The following is a 19,361-nucleotide window of genomic DNA, read 5'->3' as shown; positions in this document are numbered from 1 at the left end:
TAAAAATTCACTAGCAGATCCATAAAATGTACTCAAGTTATTCTTAGATATTTTATTTTAATGTTTTCATAGTCTCACAGGTAATCAACATTTTACACAAAGCTGTTCTTTTGGGGAATTATAACAACCAGCTTAGATTATTAAATGCACTCTCATAAGGCTAGTCTTTAAAAAAAAAAAAAAAAAGACCTCTCCTTATTTTAAAATTAGAAAAAAAATGGTTATTCTCTACAAATGGTCTGTATGTCAGTTTGCATGTAAACTGGATGCCTGAAACACAGTAACACAAATTGTTATAAACGGTAGTTAGGTTTCTAGAGTAGTACACAGCAGACTGTATTGGCACAACACGCAAACTATAAAGTGCCCACATGACATACAAAGGTGTCAGAACCAAGCTAGCCCTTGTAAAAAAAAACTTCAAGGACGCAAATCTTGTCATATCCTCTCATCTCTGTGAATATCTCCTCATTGCATCCAAATGCCCTCAAGCAGCATTAGGACTTCAAGTCCGTAAAACTCTTCTTTATATCTTTAAAATTCACTTAATTCTATAAAATTACTTTCACTTACAACGTCCCCAAAATCAAAGCTTTCATATTCTCAGTGCAAACATTCTAAACCAATTTACTCTATATTATGTTGAAATAACATAACAGGTGCTTTCACTTTTAAAAAAAGTTAATCAAATTTATTTTAACTTACATAGTTTAAAAATTTAAAAATCAAAATGAAAGCTGTCATACGGAGTAAGGAAAACAGAGACTGAAACTACAATTTGGCACTTGTTCTCCACTTACCCCAGTTATATAATTATAGATCTTAGAATCATCTGGTCTAATACCTGATTTTTTAAATGAGAAAGCTGAAGCCCAGAGATGAAGGTTCGCCATTCTTTTAGCCCTACAGTACCGTGCAGCTTCCCTTAAATTACTCCTGCATTTCATTTCACTCCATACTCAGAACCCATAGATTCCCCAAAACCTAACTTTTTTTCACACTGGATCTTAATGGTAACAGCCTCAGGATCTATGTGGAAAGAAGGAGCTGTGTGTAGGGTGGGAGACTGAAGGAAAGGAGTATAAGTAATTTTAAACTCCAGGACTGCTTTTGATTTATATAGTATGTAACTCCAAAACTGAACACTAGATATTAAGAATATCCACAATATTCCTAACAAAGTTGAGGGAAATTTTTATGTTCCTTTTACAGTATAAAATGACCTACAAGTTTTTAGTTATCCCTCATATTAAGTTCAATTTTTTCTAAAATCAAGTTACGTTTGCCTATTTTAGAGGTAATGCAAAGTTAAATTTTAGGCATAACAAATATCATTTGTTATATTAGGGTGAAATCATGCACTCATTCAGAAAACAAATTAAAAATCAAGTAAAATTATTTTTCTTCATGCACTTTAAAGATAACAAGTTATATACATCTGGACAAATTAAAAATTATTCAATTGGCATATACAATGTAAATGAGTTAGTATCTCATTTAAGAACCGAAAGATACACCATATACATATTCTAAAACGCAATCAAGCCCCAGACAGAATCGTCACATTGCTAGCAATTATAATTTTATAACAGCCTGTTTTGTTCTGATATATATTTGAAAATTAGAACAGTCAAAACTTAGTGGCAAATAGTCTGCATTAGAAGGCAAATACTATAGACAAAGGAGATAGCATAACTAACAAAATTTCATCACCAGTTTTACCAGGGCTGTGTGTGAGGAGTCAGGAGCATTATAAGCATTCAAGTGGCAACACTCAGAGATTTGGGGTTCAACAGTTCAAATAGTTCTAATGAGGCCAAGGTCACAACCTATCTCCACATGGTTAAGCTAGCTTTGAAAAGACAAAAACTTCACTCTGACATGGATTAGTACTGCCTTCTTTAAAAAAAGAAAAAGAACATTTTTAGACACTGACTTCTGCAGCCTTTGTAGACCGACCAATAGCAGCATTCGCCTAAAGTAGAGTATATCCCATACAACACATTTTTCAAATTATTTCTCTTATCTACTCGGCAATTAAATTCTAGATTAAATTAAGAAAACGATCACCAGGAATCACAGAAAGCAAAATCAGAATTCAGTCTCATGCTCTCCCCAAGTCTTATTATTTTCAGGTGTTAATAATACCTGAGAGTAGCGTGGCCAGATTTGAGTTTTACTTCTGCTCCCTAACTTCCCCTACAATTCTCTGAGGAGTCCAAGAGCAGCAGAGGAAAGGACCAGCCTGAAAGTGGAAAAGGCTATGGGCGGGGAGTTGGGTAACAAGGTCTTTAGTGAGAAATGAACGCTTGATACATTTCCTAAAAGTGAGTTATTACAGGCCTGTCAAGTCTGACATCGGGAAAGCCCAGCAGGCTTTCTCTAACTCCAAAACTCAAGCAAGGGAGAGCTGGGAACACCACCGCGACCAGATTTCTAAATGCTGAAAGTTTATACAAATTCGTTCTCCGCGGAATGGGGGAAGGGAAGTGAGGGCATGTCTGGGCTCGATCAACAGAGCGTGAGGGGTCTGCACGGTGGGCCGCCGTCGGTCCAACTGAGGCGCAGGGATTTTCAGCAGCTGCGACCAGATCCACTGCGGAGCCCCGGCCGCAGGACTTGCCTTGATCCCGGCGGGCAAGGAAGGAACGAGGACGCGGACGGGGAAGGCGACAGGTCTCGCGCGAGGAGCAGGGTAAAGGGCCCGGGGTGGAAGTTGGGAGCGGGACGGGGGCGGGACGGTGCCGGGACGCCAGGGAGGGAACGACGGCGAGAGGCGGCGGCGGCTCTACTTACTCGGCTGTACCAGATGCTGAGGCGAGCCGGGGCCAGCACAGCAAAGAAAGCCCTCTGCGGGTCGGACTGGACATGGAAAGGTGCCTCGGCCGGGCTCCCCAGAGGGCAGAGCAGCCTCTTAGGCCACCCGCTAAGGAAATACATAGTCCGCACCGAGCCGCCGACGCCGCGGCGTCCGGCGCCCCCCTGCCAGTTCCGTCACACTCAGCGGCCTCGGGCCGGACGCCCGCCTCCCACACCGCCACCGGCCGAGTCGGCGGCGGTGGAGATGGCACCTCGGGACATCTGCCCGCTGGCCGGGCCGGGCCGGGCCGACGCGACGTTACGCGGCGACAGCACCCCCGCGCTGACGGGGCCGACTGTGGAGGAAGGAGGGAGAAGAAGAGTCCAGACGGCGAGGGGGCGGGAGGAGCGCGGAGGCCCGCCCCGACCCCGCCCCTTCCTCAGGCCGCGCGGGCGTCACCACGCCGCGTCGCGTGGGCCGGGCCGAGGAGAGCGGGCGCGCATGCGCGCCATGAAGACTAGTCCCATGTGAGTTGCCGTCGCTGCTCTGCTTTCTGAAGCGCCGCTCTGTTCTTCCTAGGGGGTTGTCGCTTGCGTCACACCCACGCGATTTTAGCCGGCTCTTGCTCCTCTGCCCCTCCCACCTGCTATTTTGAGACTTGTCAGAACCGGGAGGGCGGGGCAATCGCCAGTGATACGCAGCAAAAGAGTTGAACTGGGTGTTACGCAGCCTGGAGGAACGCCCCCTCGTTTGGCCTTGCCAAGGTTGACTTCCGTCGCCAGTTGGTGGGACCTCCGATGGGGATGGACCTCGCGTTAGAACGCCGTGGGAGAGGGCTTGGAGGGGAACGTGAGTCATGTGACGGCCCATACTCCAGTTCCTATTCTGCATTGGGCAGTAGGACCCTTGGCCCAGCGAGCTGCAGTTTTGAGCCAGGCTCTGCCGCGAGAGCTGGTGATGAAGTCCTGCCCTCATAGAGCTTACATCTCGGTGGGAGCCTTTATTCAATCAATAAATAAGCCACCTACACTTTGGCTCTTTGGATAATTGTATGGTATCTGAACAATCCCAATAAAAATTAAAAATAAATAAATAAGCCACCTGCCATGTAAGTGCCTTAGTCCTACCCTGTGCCCTTCGAAACCTCTATATCTAAAATATATTTTTGAATTCAGTTTGGAATTACCTGTCCTTTATCCTCTACCAACCATAATGTTAGAGAAGGCGAGGCTATCTACCTTTTTTTGCACCCTCGAGCGAGCAGGTGCTACAAAAGCCGTGGAACTGATTTTAGAGCTGGAATGGACCTTTGAGATCCTGTGGTTGCATGTTTAACTTTCGGACTTCAGGGGGTACGTTAGCAGTAACTGTTTCCTTTAAAGTTTTAACCCATTGATAACCTCTGACTAGAAGGACGGGCAGGGGATGGGCAGTCTTGAATAGCAGAAAAACTTGTTCCCTTTGCATATCTTCGTTGTACAGTTTCAATTTTTTCTATATATTTGTATTACTTTTTTTGTATTTTTTAATTAAAAAATATTTGAGTTAACTCAGGTTTTAAAAAAAAAATGTTAGCCCACAAAAAAAAAGTAGACACGTAAATAGCAAAACAGAAACAAAGTAACTTAATCTGTATCAGATGTGGTTTTGTGGCTGGTGTTCATAAGAAAATATATAGCTTTCCATAACATTCTCTAGAAGGTTGTAGAAGAACCACAGATTCCACAAATCAAAGTTGAAAACAGCTCATCACTCAACAGCCTCTTAGGGTTAGACTGTGTCTCCTTCCTTGTCCCACTCCAGTCCCCAACACCAACCGCTACTCCCTACATCCAGCACAGCAGCCTGGAACATAGTAAGCATGGTAAACTGAAAATATTTGTCAGATGAAACAGTATTAGAAACCCTAATTCAGCTGTACTACACCATTAGACAGATAAGGGGGCCAAGAGAGGTTTCTTGACTTGTCGATATAAAATTATAGAATAACAATTATAACGTTGCATATGCTTTCATTTAACTTATTCAGATTAGGTTATACATTGGGCAGAAAGAGAGGAAATGAAGATAAGTTATATAGTGCAGCAATCCCACTAGCAATTTTACTGAGACTGTATTTGTCTCAGCTTTCCTTCAAAGGATCTTTATTCTCAAGTGCCTAATAGATGTGAGCATTGTACAGCACTTCTAGGCAATTTGAGGAACTTCTATGTAATTTTTATTGCACTCAATTTTCACCTTAATTTGCTGACTTCAGAATCTAATTCCCTGCCACATTCCTTTATAGCATTTAAGGTTTACAAGATATTTTCAAATGCATGACAACTTAATTCCACAGTAAATCTTCAAGGTGGGTAATATCGGCATGATGTTATTCTCACTTTCTTAATAAGGAAGCAGGTCTTGCATAAGATAAGACCTGATCTTCCTTCTACAGATTCTGTCTTTAGACTGGATTGAACAGAATTGTGGTAGTTGTTCTGGGCAGTTAAAGAGGAAGGGGGTGGTATATCCTCTGAGTCTTTCTCCCTTGGGAAAAAAAAAAGGGGAAATATCTGACTCTCCAAAAACCCTTACTTAAGACTTAAAAGTTCCTCCCATTATCATAGAAACTTTATGGGCTAGATTTTCCAAATTTCAAATATCCAATTTTCAAATATTAGAATCTAACTTTATTTTGTAAGATATACTAACAATTCCCTTGCCTTACAAAGGTGTATTTAAGAATAATAAGTTGGAAATAATTTTAAATGTCCCCCCAAAAAAGTTATAATTCTTCTTTACAATGGAATATCTTGCAAAAATAAAAAGTTATGTTGGAGAAAAATATTTAATCATATAGAATTATGTTCCCTACGTATTATGTACATTATGTACAAAAAATTATGTACAATATGAGCTCATGTTTATAAAAAGTGTTTATATAAGCCAAAGAGAAAATGAAAGAAAATACATCCAAATATTGGTGTTTATCCCTGATTATGGGTGCTCTTTATGTTCTTCTTTTGGCTTTTTTAATATTTTCCAAATTGTCTATAACGTACTCATGTTACTTTTGTAATGAGGGAAAATGTTATTTAAAACAAATTGTTAATGATTGATAATATTCCACTTGCTCTGCCTTAAATAGGGCCTGCAGTGCTGGCAGGTCACAGGAGGTAATGGAGTAATGTGGAGTTTCAGGCACCATCCCAAAGCTGGCAAGAGGAGGATTAGGAGGAAAGGCATCCTGAGTCACCAAACTAAAATTGGACGCTGCGTACTTTTGCACACATTCACAGGCTTCTGATGAGCAAGACAGAGCCATGGTCGGGTTTTGGTTCTTTGCACACCACTCCCAATGTTTGGGGACCTCTGTGAAAGCCTATGATAATATTCACTGAAGTTAATACTGATTTAGAGTATGACTCTTTAATATTCTTTTAACATTCAGCCTTATTACATTTTAATTATGTGCAATTGATGTATTTACTTCTAGGCTGAAAAGTGGTGATCATCTCAGCTGAAATGGTAATGATATCTGGGTTTTGCTTCAGAATAATCTGGGGGTGACCAGAGTACATGAAGGTATATATGAAACAAGATTGGCCATGAGTTGATAATCTTTGAAGCTGAGTGATGGGTACATAGGAATTCACTGTGCTGTCCTCTCAGGTATAGTATATGATTGAAATGTTCAACAATAAAAGGTATAAAAATTTAAATTATAAAAGCATCTCAGTAACTCTAGTTATATGCGATTAACCAGTCCACCTTTTCCACAATCTTCCTCACAGTTCACAGTGTTAAATATTACTTGGAATAATTTAATTTACTGTAAAGCTAGGATGGCTAATTATCAAGAAGACTTTATGGATGCAAATGGAGCTCTCTGGACTGAAGTATGAATGAACACAAACTAGAAAATAAAGTGAAGAAGCCTGTTGTTCCTACAAAACAAAAAGGGAAAAGAGTCACCATTTTCCCCCTCACTTGGGTCTTTTCTCAAATGAAAAACTGGTTAGAAACAGACCTGATTCCACTCAAATTAGCCAACAATAACAATTGTTCTATTTGACCTAGTCTTAACCAGTTTTTCAGTATTAAAAAAAAATGCTGTACCTGAATTTTCTCTGTGTATTCTTTCTCTTATTAAAATAGCCAGAGGAGTTGGTAAGAACTTTTTTAACCCCACAGACAGTAAAGAGTTCACCATAATTCCAATCAGATTTCTCTCTTTCTTTCCCTATCAACCTCTCTCTCTCTCTCTCTCTCTCTCTCTCTCTCTCTCTCTCTCTCTCTCTCTCTGTCTCTCTCTCTCCCCCCCCCCTTCTCTCTCCCTTCCTTTCTCTCTCTCTCTCACACACACACACCAAATATAACTGTATCATTTTGGCCAAAAATCATATTCATTGTGCTAACCTTTTATCCCCTGTATTCATTAGTGAGCTTAGAATAAGATTTGTCCCCACTTGTAACAAACCAGAAGTATATAAGAGTTCTGGCCTCTATCCTAGCCTTATGCATTATTCTTGTGTTTTCCACTAGCTTTATTCTGACAACTTTGAGGATTATAAATTCCAAGTGAATATAATTCTAGATATTCACAAGTGCCATGCAAACCAAAGCCATAATATTAACTGTATAACCGTTATGTTTTATAACAGTCCAAAAGACTATAAAAATGGCAAAAGAGTTTTATTATTAATTTTTTACTTTTGCTCATTTAATTTTATTAAAAAAATTTTACTGAGGTAAAATACAGTATAATGTTTCCCATTTGAACCACCTTCAAGTATACAATTCAGTGGCATTAATTACATTTGCAATGTTGTGCCACCATCACCATTATCCATTACCAAAACTTTTCCATCATCCCAAACAGAAATTCTCTACCAATTAAACATTAACTACCTGTTTCCCAGCTTCACGTCTGTCTCTGGCAACCTGCAATCTACTTTCTGTCTCTATGAATTTGCATATCCTAATTATTTCGTATAACTGAGGTCATACAATATTTGCCCTTTTGTGTCTCGCTCGTTTCATTCAACGTGATGTCTTCTTCATGGTTCATCATGTAGCACATATCAGAACTTCGTTCCTTTTTCACAGCTGAATAATATTCATTGCATGTCTATACTACATTTTGTTTATCCATTCATCGGTTAATGGACAGTTGGGTTGCTTTCATCTGTTGGCAGTTGTGAATAATGCCACTTTGAATATCAGTGTGCAGATATCTGTTCAAGTCCCTGCTTTCAATTCTCTGGGGTATATACCTAGAAGTGGAATTGCCAGATCATATGGTAATTCCACACTTAACTTTCTGAGGAACCATCAAACTGTTTTCCACAGTCACTGCACCATTTTACATTACCATCAACAATACACTAGGGTTCTTGTTTCTTCACAGCCTTGCCAACACTTGTTATTTTCCATTTCTAAATAATAGCCATCCTAGTAGGTGTGAAGCAGTATCTCATGGTTTTGATTTGCATTTTCCTAATGGCTATTGATGTTGAGCACCTTTTGATGTGCTTTTTGGTCATTGCCTATCTGTGGAGTGAGTTGCTCTATGGTATGTTATGGGAACAGAGGCTCAGTCCCGACAGAGACTCCTAGGAAATGACTACTTTATTGCTTGCACATCATTAATGTCCAAAAAAGAGGGGAAAAGATCCCATTGGCCAGTCCCCCTGGGAGACCAACTCCTTAGGTGAGGGTTGGTGGATGGCACTCCACACACCTTTCTTTGCATCAGAGATGAGGAACCAACTGCAGCTATTCCCCTGGGGAGGCTCAGCAGCTCCACATTCCTCTCTTTGTGTTGAAGATGAAGGACACCTGCACTGACTGTGTGCTGAGCTTTTACACGCTTTAGGGGGAGGGAGCTATGCCAATGAACAACCTCTGTTCCCTGGTGAGCAGGAAGATTTAACATCTTCCCTGGTGAAATAGACACATACTGAACACCTGCATGCAAACAAGCACAGAAGGAAACATAACAAATACCTGCATGCAAACAAACAAGAGTGGAAACATAACAAACACCTGTACACAAACAAGCAAGAAGGGAAAACAAGGGGGATAGGCAAGGTCTGGGAGATACCCCCTGAGTATGTCCTTGACTTCCCCAACAATAGCTTCTTTGGAGAAATGGCCATATGGAACTCTGAATTATCATCAGTGGGGGTGGGCATTGCCCCAGCTGAGTGCGGCTCTATGGAAAGAACTGGGTTCTAGGGTAAGCCTACCTAGTGGTTCTACCTACCCTCTCTGCACTGTTTTCCTACCCAACCACTCAAACAGTCTTTACTTTTTTTTTATTGCTTATGAGAAAAAAAAAAAAAGGAGGAAAGAAGTAGTGCTTATCCTTCTCCATAACTTCTAAGACAGAAACATAACTGCCCTTTCAATAAGCAAGAATTCCTTAGTTCAAATGAAATTACATGGTTCACATGCTCAAAGCATTTTTTCAAAATGTTTTTTCTCCCCACTCAGTGAAGAATGGACTTTTGGAAAAATGCAAGCTTTCATTAAAGCCCAGCCATGCAGGATCTAAAAGCTGGGTGGGTCTTGCTTAGATTTTACTATGTTGCTAAATATCTCTGCCTAACTGTAAGCAAGAGTGAATTTTGGGAGGAGATGCAGAGGGCATGGAGAGCACAGTGAGTCCACATAAACAGAACAACAAAAGAAAATTTTTGAAAGGAAAAATTTATCATATTTTTTTTAAAAGCAGAAAACACTAATTCTTCAATTCTTGAGATAATAACTGAAATAAATATCTATTAATTTGGTTCTAAATCCATCACCAATTATGAAGATTAAAATCACAATTCTAAAAATTTTTTTAATTTTTAGCCATTGAGTTTTACAGATGGCTCTTTTTAAATGTTGCCTTCCTTAATAAAAATAAACACATATCTTCCAAAACTGGCATTAGAAGGAGAATCTCCACATGGGGAGGAATAGCTGGATCTTAGAGCCCCCTTAGGTTCATCTTCCCTTTGGCACACACGCCCCCTTTAATTCTGGCCTAAGGCAGGAGAGTAGATGGGTTTGCTTCCAAGAGCACTCCCTAATAAACTTGCTGCATCCTAATTTCTGTCTCAGAGTCTGCTTCCCAAAGAATACAATTTGTGGCAAGTACCCACAGCCAAGGTGCACATTCCTAAACACTTTAACTCCTCAAATCTAGATCTAAAATAGAAAGCCAAAGCAGCCTCTTCTCTGTGAGTGGAACACACACACACACACACACACACACACACACACACATGCTCAGTTGATTGGCGGTGTTAATGCTCACTTCCTTGCAGGAAGAAGTTTGCTTTCCTCTCTTCTGAGGTCTCTACATAATAACCATATCAGAATGCAACCCAATAAATGCAATATTTTTAAAAATGTAGATTTCAGGGACATTTTGTTGTAAACTACTTTATAGAAATAGAGTCCAAATAAGTTAGTCAAAAAGAGAAGTTTGAGTGGATCAATAATCTTAGAAACAAAACAAGTACTGCTGTATCACACTTTGCAAAAGACACTGTTAAGGGTTGAATTGAGTCCCTCAAAAGATATGTGAATTCCTACCCTGTCCCCAAGTACCTCAGAACATGACCTTATTTGGAAATAGGGTCATTGCAGATGGAATTGGTTAAGATGAGGTCATGTTGGAGTAGAGTGGGCCCTAATCCAATATGGCTGTTGTCCTTAAAAGAAAAGGGGAAAAGATAGGAGAGAAAAGGCCATGAGCAGAGATTGAAGTGCTGCAGCTGAAAGCCAAGAAATTCCAAGGATTGCTGATAAGCCACCTGAAGCTAAGAAGATGCAAGGAAGGATTCTCCCCTACAGGTTTAAGACAAGCATGCCCTGATGATACTTCCATTTCAGAAGTGTGAGACAGCAAATTTCTGTTGTTTTTGCCACTGTTTGTAGTAATTTATTACAGCAGCCCTAGGAAAATAATACAGACACATTCCTGGAAAAGTTGACTACGAATAATATTTTTGTAAATTAAATTATGTTAAAGTCAGTAGTGGAACTAACCATTTGAAGATTTTTCTGACAAGTTGTTTTGCAGAAAAAAAGTTGTGAATTTAAATCATTACCTTCCAATTTGTTATTTTATGAAATTAGATTTTCATTGACTAAAATCATTTGAAATAAACCATTTATTATTGAATAGCTACAAACCACAGCAAAACAACTAATATAAAATTGTATTCAACTCTGATGAATTTCCCTTGGCCCAATGTTTTTAGGCACAGAGGGAGAAAAAGTCACTCAAGTTATATATTGCTGTAATGTTCTTGATGAGATTAGCTAAATACTATCCAAGTACTAGAGATTTGATGTTTTATTATTGCTCAGAATAAATGCATTGACAAAGACTTATCATTGTCTCCCTAAAAGAATTTTAATTCTAATGCTCTGTTTTTGTAATGGATTTAACCTTCATCCTGGATGAGTGGCCAAGAATCAAAAGATGAAGTTTAGGAAGTGATTTATTTTCTTCTGCCAAAAAGTGTCTTTTTTCCCCACAGATTAGCAATCACAGGGTAACGATGGACAATTTGATACCACATTCAGACAGAGGATTGAGAACTTGGCCTTATCTCAAAGCCAACAATTCACATTTAAATAAAATGAATATTTGGATGCGCGCCCAACTTTAGATAAAATTATATAATCATGATTCAGGGGAAATCTGTCCTAAAATTTCATCTATTCACAGTGGGATGAGGAATTTCCTTTTGAGAATAAGAATATAAAGAGAACTGTTGTTGTAAAACTACCCAGGCCTTCTTATGTGATGTCATTGGAGGCAATAGGCATAAATGCATGGGTCAGGAATGCCCAGCGGAGAGGAGGCATGACCTGTAACCAGATCTAAAATCCTAAACATGCTCTCTCCTGAGAAGAGTTTCAGATGCATAAAAATAGATTTCGAGGTTACATCACTTCATTTTTCCAGGCCTCTTAAAATTCTCATCTGAAAATGGGTGGCTTAGACTAGATTGTTTCTAAAGATCCCTCCCAGTTCTAACACTCTTAATTTATGGCTTAAAAGAAATCTGTCAAATGCCAGGCTTCACATGCCTATGGAAGCCAATTGACTAAAGAAGGGTTTGAAACATCTAGAAACAAAAGGCCAGAGTCTCATGATCTTGGAATTAATTGGAGAACTCCTTAGATCAAAGATGGAGAAAAGCCTTAAAAAATCCAAGTCTTACATATCTTGGTGTAGGCAGAGGCCAAAGTGGCTCTATTACAATATAAGTAGGCAAAACCTCAGCTGGAGAGAAGTGGTATGTCCACTGGCCTTACAATCAGTGAATTTTTAGAGATGGGCTTGTGTGAGTGTTTGAGTGTACTATGTATGCTCAAGTTTTCTGTTATAATCCTTTGTAGGGAAAGAGTATTTGTGATTAATTTGAGTTCCAAATTACTGTATTTTTACAATCCAATGAAAAGTTTAATTTGAGTTTCTTCTAAATTACAAGATAATAAAAACCAAATGGATCCTTTTATGGGTCTCAATAGAGAGTCTCATGGCATTTTAAATTAAGCAGCTTTAGGTACTGATAGTAACAACAACAATTAGCCTCACACCTGTGATGATATATTGATAACTGTGGCATTTCTGTGTGAGTAGTGTGGAAGTCCTAGTAGATTTAAAAGTGCACAGTATTTTAAGTGGAAGAAACTAAAGCACATTGTGAAAGATTAAAATTACTTTTGCAGGGCCATGAAGAAAATCACCTAAAGACTACTTTATAGAAGCACAGCTACTAGAAAGTTCAGCTAAATCCTGGATGAGCATACTTTATATGAATTGCTGATCTCAAAAAAAATAAGTGGCATTTCCCAAGGTAACAAACACAAAACAACTCCTGATCTGAAGTTGGAGATATGAACAGCAAGTAAACACAAAAAGTGAGGTTTCCCTAACGTCAAACACCAATATAAGTGCTGTAACAGAAAACTAAACTTTTTGCCTGAAACAAGATTCAGGAGTTGAATTTTAAAACTTTTGTATTAAGCCAGGGACCCTGGAAGAAGGCTGAAGTGGGCTCAGGTTATCAACATACTATGCTTCCTGGCAGAAACAAATGGTAATACTTTTTGGAAAAGAGCATTCTTAGGTTAGTCTCCTAGTATTCTGACAAATCTGTATCAACTAAATATAAACTCACAATCAAGATCCCCAAACACACTTAAAAATAAAATTGCTTTTAATGAGAATCAGCAGAAACAAAAAATATTCACTTCAGATACTGGAATATCAGATGGAAATTATGAAGTAACTACGTATCAAATGTTTAAGGTAATAATAGAGAAAATCACAAAAGTAAGCAAACAAAGGAAGACCAAGAAAATTTGAAAGAGAACTACGTATAATTTAAAGCAATGAAAAATATAATTCTTGAATAGAAACTCAGTGTTAGCTTAAACAGCAGATTAAATGCAATGGAAGAAAGACTCAGAGAACTGGAAGAAAGAGATGAAGACATTACCCAGAATGCAGCAATAAAAGGCAAGACAATATGAAATACGAGCAGTTGAGAGGTATGGAGAGAGAATGAGAATGTCCAGCGCACACATAATAGTCTTGGATAGAACAGAGGAAACATAATATTCAATTATACACACACACACACACCACATTTTGTTTATTCATTCATTGGTTGATGGATACTTGTTTCCACCTTCTAGCTATTGTTAATAATGCTGCTATGAATTTTGGTATACAAATATCTCTTTTAGCACCTGTTTTCAAGTCTTTTGGGTATATACCTAGGAGTAAAATTGATAGGTCATATGGTAATTATATGTATAACTGTTGAGGAACTGTCACATTGTTTTCCACAGTAGCTGCACAATTTTACTTTTCCACCAGCAATGCATGAGGATTCCAATTTCTCCACATTCTTACCAACACCTGTTATTTTCTGTTTCTTTAATAATAGCCATCCTAGTGGGTGTGAAGCAGTATCACATTGTGGTTTTGATTTGCATTTCCCTAATGGCTAATGATGTTGAGTATATTTTCATGTGCTTATTGGCCATTTGTGTATCTTCTTTGGAAAAATGTCTGTTCAAGTAACTTGCCATTTTTAAATTGGATTGCTTGTCTTTCTGTTGTTCAAATGTGGGAATTTTTTATATAGTCTGGATATTAAAGCTTTTGTCAGATAATACAATTCGCAAATATTGTCTTCCATTCTGTAGGTTGTCTTTTCACTTTGTTTATAATGTATTTTGATGCACAAGAGTTTTTAATTTTGATGAAGTCTAACTTTATCTATTTTTGTTCTTTTGTTGCTAATGTTTTTGGTGCCATATCTAAGGAGCCATTGCCAAATCCAGGTCATGAAGATTTACCCCTATGTTTTCTTCTATGACTTATGTGCTTTTAGATGTTATATTTAGGTTGTTGATCCATTTTGAGTTAATTTTTGAATGTGGTGTCAGGTAAGGGTCAAACTTTGTTCTTTTGCATATGAAAATCCATTTGTCCCCAAACCATTTACAAACTATTTAAAACATTTTAAAAACTGAACTCCAGTGAACTGTGGACAGGGGAATTCCTAGGGCTACAAATGAGCACAAGGGGAGCAGCCTTCATGGTTCCACACATGATAAGACAGAGAGGACCCTGCACTCATTCATCTTGGGCTGACCTTCTTGAAAGGAGGACTAAGCTCTGAAGAAGACTGTTCTAGTTTGCTAATGCTGCTAGAATGCAAAACACCAAAAATGGATTGGCTTTTATAAAAGGGGGTTTATTTGGTTACACAGTTACAGTCTTAAGGCCATAAAGTGTCCAAGGTAACACATCAGCAATCGGGTACCTTCACTGGAGGATGGTCAATGGTTTCTGGAAAACCTCTGTTAGCTGGGAAGGCACGTGGCTGGTGTCTGCTCTGGAGTTCTGGTTTCAAAATGGCTTTCTCCCAGGACATTCCTCTTGAGGCTTCAGCTTGTCTCCAAAATGTCACTCTAAGTTGCTCTTGGGGCGTTTGTCCTCTCTAAGCTTCTCTGGAGCAAAAGTCTGCTTTCAAAGGCCATCTTCAAAATGTCTCTGTAAGCTAAACCTCCTCTCTCAGTTCCAGTGTGTTCTTCAAAGTATCCCTCTTGGCTGTAGCTCCTCTTCAAAATGTCACTCTCAACTGCACTGAGTTCCTTCTGTTTGCCAGCTCATTTATATGGCTCCAGTGATTTAATTTAGACCCACCCTGAATGGGTGGGGTAACACCTCCATGGAAATTATCCAATCAGAGTCATCACCCACAGTTGGATGGGGCGCATCTTCATGGAAACACTTAAAGAATTATGATCTAATCAACACTGATATGTCTGCCCACACAAGATTACATTAAAGAATATGGCCTTTTCTGGGGGACATAATACATTCAAACCAGCACAAAGACCAACAGCCGAAGCAGAGCCAATTTGCAAAGACTGTGAAATGTGCTTTTTGCTTTGGTTTGTATATCTCTTTGAGATTCTCAGTAGACAACAAAGAACAATACTAGAGTTGAAGACCACAATAACTGAAATGAAAAATTCCCTAGAGTGTTTCAACAGCAATTTGGAGGTGGCAGGAGAAAGAATTAGTGATCTCAAAGACAAGACAATGGAAATTAATAAGACTGAGGAGCAGAAAGAAATGAGACTGAAAGGAAGGGACAACAGACGATGGTTCAAAGTGCCATAAAGAAATAAAGACCTGCAGTAAAGGTAACCATTTGAGTAATTATAAGTGTAAGTATTATTGTAGTGTATTATTTGGTATGTAACTCCACTTCTTACTTCCTACAGGTGCTAAAATGCAAATGCATAAAAAGTAATGCTAAATCTATGATTTTGGACCCAATGTATGCAGATGTAATTTGTAACAAGAACAAAAAGGTGGGGGGATGGACAGGAAGGAACAGTACATGTGTATACTATTGAACTTAAGTTGTTATCAAATCAAATATGATTATTATAGATTTAGGATATTAAATGTTAACCCCGTGGTAATCACAAAGAAAATATATGAAAGATACAAAAAGGAACTCACTATGATACAATTCAAAAGTCAAATAAATATGAAAGCTGGCAGTAAAAGAAGAATTGAGGAACAAAAAATATAAGACTTACAAAGACAAAATAACAAAATGACAGAAGAAAGTCCTGTATTATCAGTAGTTACTTTAAATGTAAATGGATCAAACTCTCTAGACAAAAGGCAGAATTGGGAGAATGGATAAAAAAGCATGACCCAACTATATGCTGTTTACAGGAGACAGATTAAATTCAAAGAAACGAGTAGGTTGAAAATGAAAGGATGGAAAAAAATGTACCATGCAAATAGTAACCAAAAGAGGGCTAGGGTAGCTATAGTAATATTAGATAAAATAGACTAAGCCAAAAACTATTATGAGAGACAAAAAGGTCATTATATATACTGATAATAGGGTCAATTAAAAAAGAAGACATAATAGTTATAAATATATATTAACCTAGTAGAAGAGCCCCAAAATACACAAAGCAAATCTTGGCAGATTTGAAGAGAGAAATATAGATGTTTCTACATTAATAGTAAGAGACTTCAATACATCACTTTCAATAATGAATAGAACATTTAGACAGAAGATCAATAAGGATGTAAAACTTGAACAGTACTGTAAACCAATTAGACCAAAAGACATAAAGAACACTTCACCCAACAGCAGTAGAATACACATTCATTTCTGATACATATATTTCATTCTCCAGGTCACAACACAAGTTGTAATAAATACAAAAACATTGAAATCATACAACGTATCTTCTCTAACCACAATGGAGTGAAGCTGGAAATCAATAACAGAGAGAAAACTGGAAAATTCACAAGTTTGTGGAAATTAAACAAGGTACTCTTAACCAATGGGTCAAAGAGAAGAGATGTTTATTTGGTGTGGGATCTATATTTTCTGCAGCACATTAAATAATTTAACTTGTACTGTCAGTTTATTCATACACCATAATTACATGGAATTTTGAATAGGGAGTGAGATCTGGTAGGTTCTACAGGTTAGTGTGAAATTCTGATATATCCCAAAGTAATTTGGGCAGAGAATGAGGATATATTTGCAGGCCCCCTCTGGGGAACTGGGGAAGAATATGGAAATGTTGGACTTCCACACCTGGGCTGTTACTTGTGTTCTCGCAAATTTTGAGGACTGATGAGTTTGGTAAGATGAGCCCTTGATCTTGGGGCACGCCCTTGTGAAGCCTGTTGCTGCAAAGGAGAGGCTGAGCCTACTTATAATTGTGCCTAAGAGTGTCCCCCAAAGGACCTCTTCATTGCTCAGATGTGGCTCTCTCTCTCTCTCTCTCTCTCTCTCTCTCTCTCAGCCCACGTGGCAGGTCAACCCACTGCCCTCCCCACTACATGGGACATGACTCCCAGGGGTATAAATCTTCCTAGCAATGTGGGACATGACTCCTGGGGATGAGCCTGGACCTGGCATTGTGGGATTGAGAAAATCTTCTTGACCAAAAGGGGGAAGTGAAATGAAAAAATTAAAGTTTCAGTGGCTAAGATATTTCAAATGGAGTCAGGAGGTCACTCTGGAGGGCATTCTTATGCACTATATAGATATCCCTTTGTAGTTTTTAGTGTATTGGAATACCTACAAGGAAATAACTGAAACTGTTGAACTGCAACCCACTAGCCTTGATTCTTGAAGATGATTGCATAACTATGTAGCTTACATGCTGTGACTGTGTGATTGTGAAAACCTCATGGCTCATACTCCCTTTGTCCAGTGTGTGGACAGATGAGTAGAAAAATTGGGACAAAAACTAAATGAAAGTGGGGTGGGATGGGGGGATGGAATGTTTGGGTGTTCTTTTTTTACTTTTATTTTTAGTTTCATTTATTTATTTGTTTGGAGTAAGAAAAATGTTCAAAAGTTGATTTTGGTGATGAATGCATAAACTATATGATAGTACTGTGAATAGTTGATTGTACACTATGGATGATTGTAGGGTATGTGAATATATCTCAATAAAACTGTATTTAAAAAAAAAACAACAATAACCAATGGGTCAAAGAAGAAATCACAAGGGACATTAGGAAATATCTTAAGGTGAATGAAAATGAAAACACAACATACCAATATGTGTGAGATGCAGCAAAAGCAGTGCTGAGAGAAAATTTTATAGCATTAAATGCTTACCCTAAAAATGAAGAAGTTCTCAAATTAGAGACCTAACCTCACAACTGGAGGATATAGAAAAGGAAGAGCAAACTAAACCCAAAGTGAGCAGAAGGAAGGAAATAACAAAAATTATAGCAGAGATAAATGAAACAGGATGAAAAAAACAATAGAATCTGCAAAAAAAAACAGAAGCATATAAAGAACTCCTACAATTGAACAGTAAAAAGACAAAAAAATGAATTAAAAGATGGGAATGGACTTGAATAGACATTTCTCCAAAGAAGATATACAAATGGCCAATAAATACATAAAAAGATGCATAACCTCATTAGTCATCAGGGAAATGCAAATCAAAACCATAATAAGACACCATCTCACACCTGCTAGAACAGCTACTATAAAACAACAACAATAACAGAAAATAGCAAGGGTTGAAGAGGATGTAGAGAAATAGGAACCTTAGTACATCATTGGTGGGAATATAGAATGTTGCAGCGCCTGTGGAAAATATTTTGGTGACTCCTCAGAAAGTTAAATATAGAATTACTACATGACACAGCAATCCCACTTCTAGGTATACCCCAAAAGAATTGAAAGCAGGGAATCAAACAGATATTTGCACACTGATGTTCACAGTGGCATTCATAACTGCCAAAAGATGGAAGCAAACCAAGTGCCCATCAACAGATAAATGGATCAACAAACTGTGGTGTGTAATACAATGAAATATTCAACCATAAGAAGGAATGAAGTTCTGATACATGTGACAACATGAGTGAACCTTGAAGAAACCATGTCAACTGAAATAAGCCAGACACAAAGGGACAAATACTGATGATCTCACTTATATGAAATAAGCAGTGTATGCAAATTCATAAAGTCAGAAACTAGAACACAGGTTACCAGGGGCCGAGTAGGGAAGGGGAATGGGGAGTTAAGGTTTACTTTGGTTTGGAGTGATGGAACAGTTTTGGCAATGGATGATGATGAAGGGACAACTTTGTAAATGTAATTAACACCACTTAATTGTATATTTGAAAAGTAATAAAAAGGGAAATTTATGTTGAATATGTCAGTGTGCATGTACACACACACACACAAATCCATAGAACTGTACAACAAAACAGAGTAAACCTTAATGTAAAAAGTTGGCTAAAATTAATAGCATACTTATAATTATATTGTTTCATCAATCGTAATAAAAGTACTACACTGATGCAAAATTTTAATAATAGGGGGAACTGTGTGGAGGGATATATGGGAACTCTGTACTTTCTGCATGATTTTTCCGTAAACTTACAACTGCTCTAAAAAGAAATGCATTCCCCCCACACACATCCTCCCAAAAAAAGAAATGATCATGGAAACTTAAAAATACTGAA

General features: G+C 38.3%; 2 protein-coding genes across 4 annotated transcripts in view; both read right to left on the bottom strand.

Moving 5' to 3' along the window:
* The window catches only part of RIC1 (RIC1 homolog, RAB6A GEF complex partner 1), a 215,779-nt gene extending 212,610 nt beyond the window's left edge, over positions 1-3,169 (bottom strand). For 2 of the 3 annotated variants that reach the window (XM_037797276.1, XM_037797275.1), the window contains exon 1: positions 2,797-3,169. In XM_037797276.1, coding sequence (XP_037653204.1) covers positions 2,797-2,940 — 144 coding nt within the window. In that variant the 5' untranslated portion in view covers positions 2,941-3,169. The remainder of the gene's footprint in view (positions 1-2,796) is intronic. The other variant, XM_037797274.1, reaches the window with a different exon arrangement.
* PDCD1LG2 (programmed cell death 1 ligand 2) overlaps positions 1-19,361 on the bottom strand; it is a 139,888-nt gene that overhangs the window by 22,097 nt on the left and 98,430 nt on the right. The window lies entirely within an intron of this gene.

This window comes from Choloepus didactylus, chromosome 10 (genome assembly GCF_015220235.1).
Source record: "Choloepus didactylus isolate mChoDid1 chromosome 10, mChoDid1.pri, whole genome shotgun sequence".
In the NCBI taxonomy this organism is placed as follows: Eukaryota; Metazoa; Chordata; class Mammalia; order Pilosa; family Megalonychidae; genus Choloepus; species Choloepus didactylus.
The sequence above is the reverse complement of the archived record's forward strand: the minus strand, read 5'-3'. Positions and strand labels throughout refer to the sequence as shown.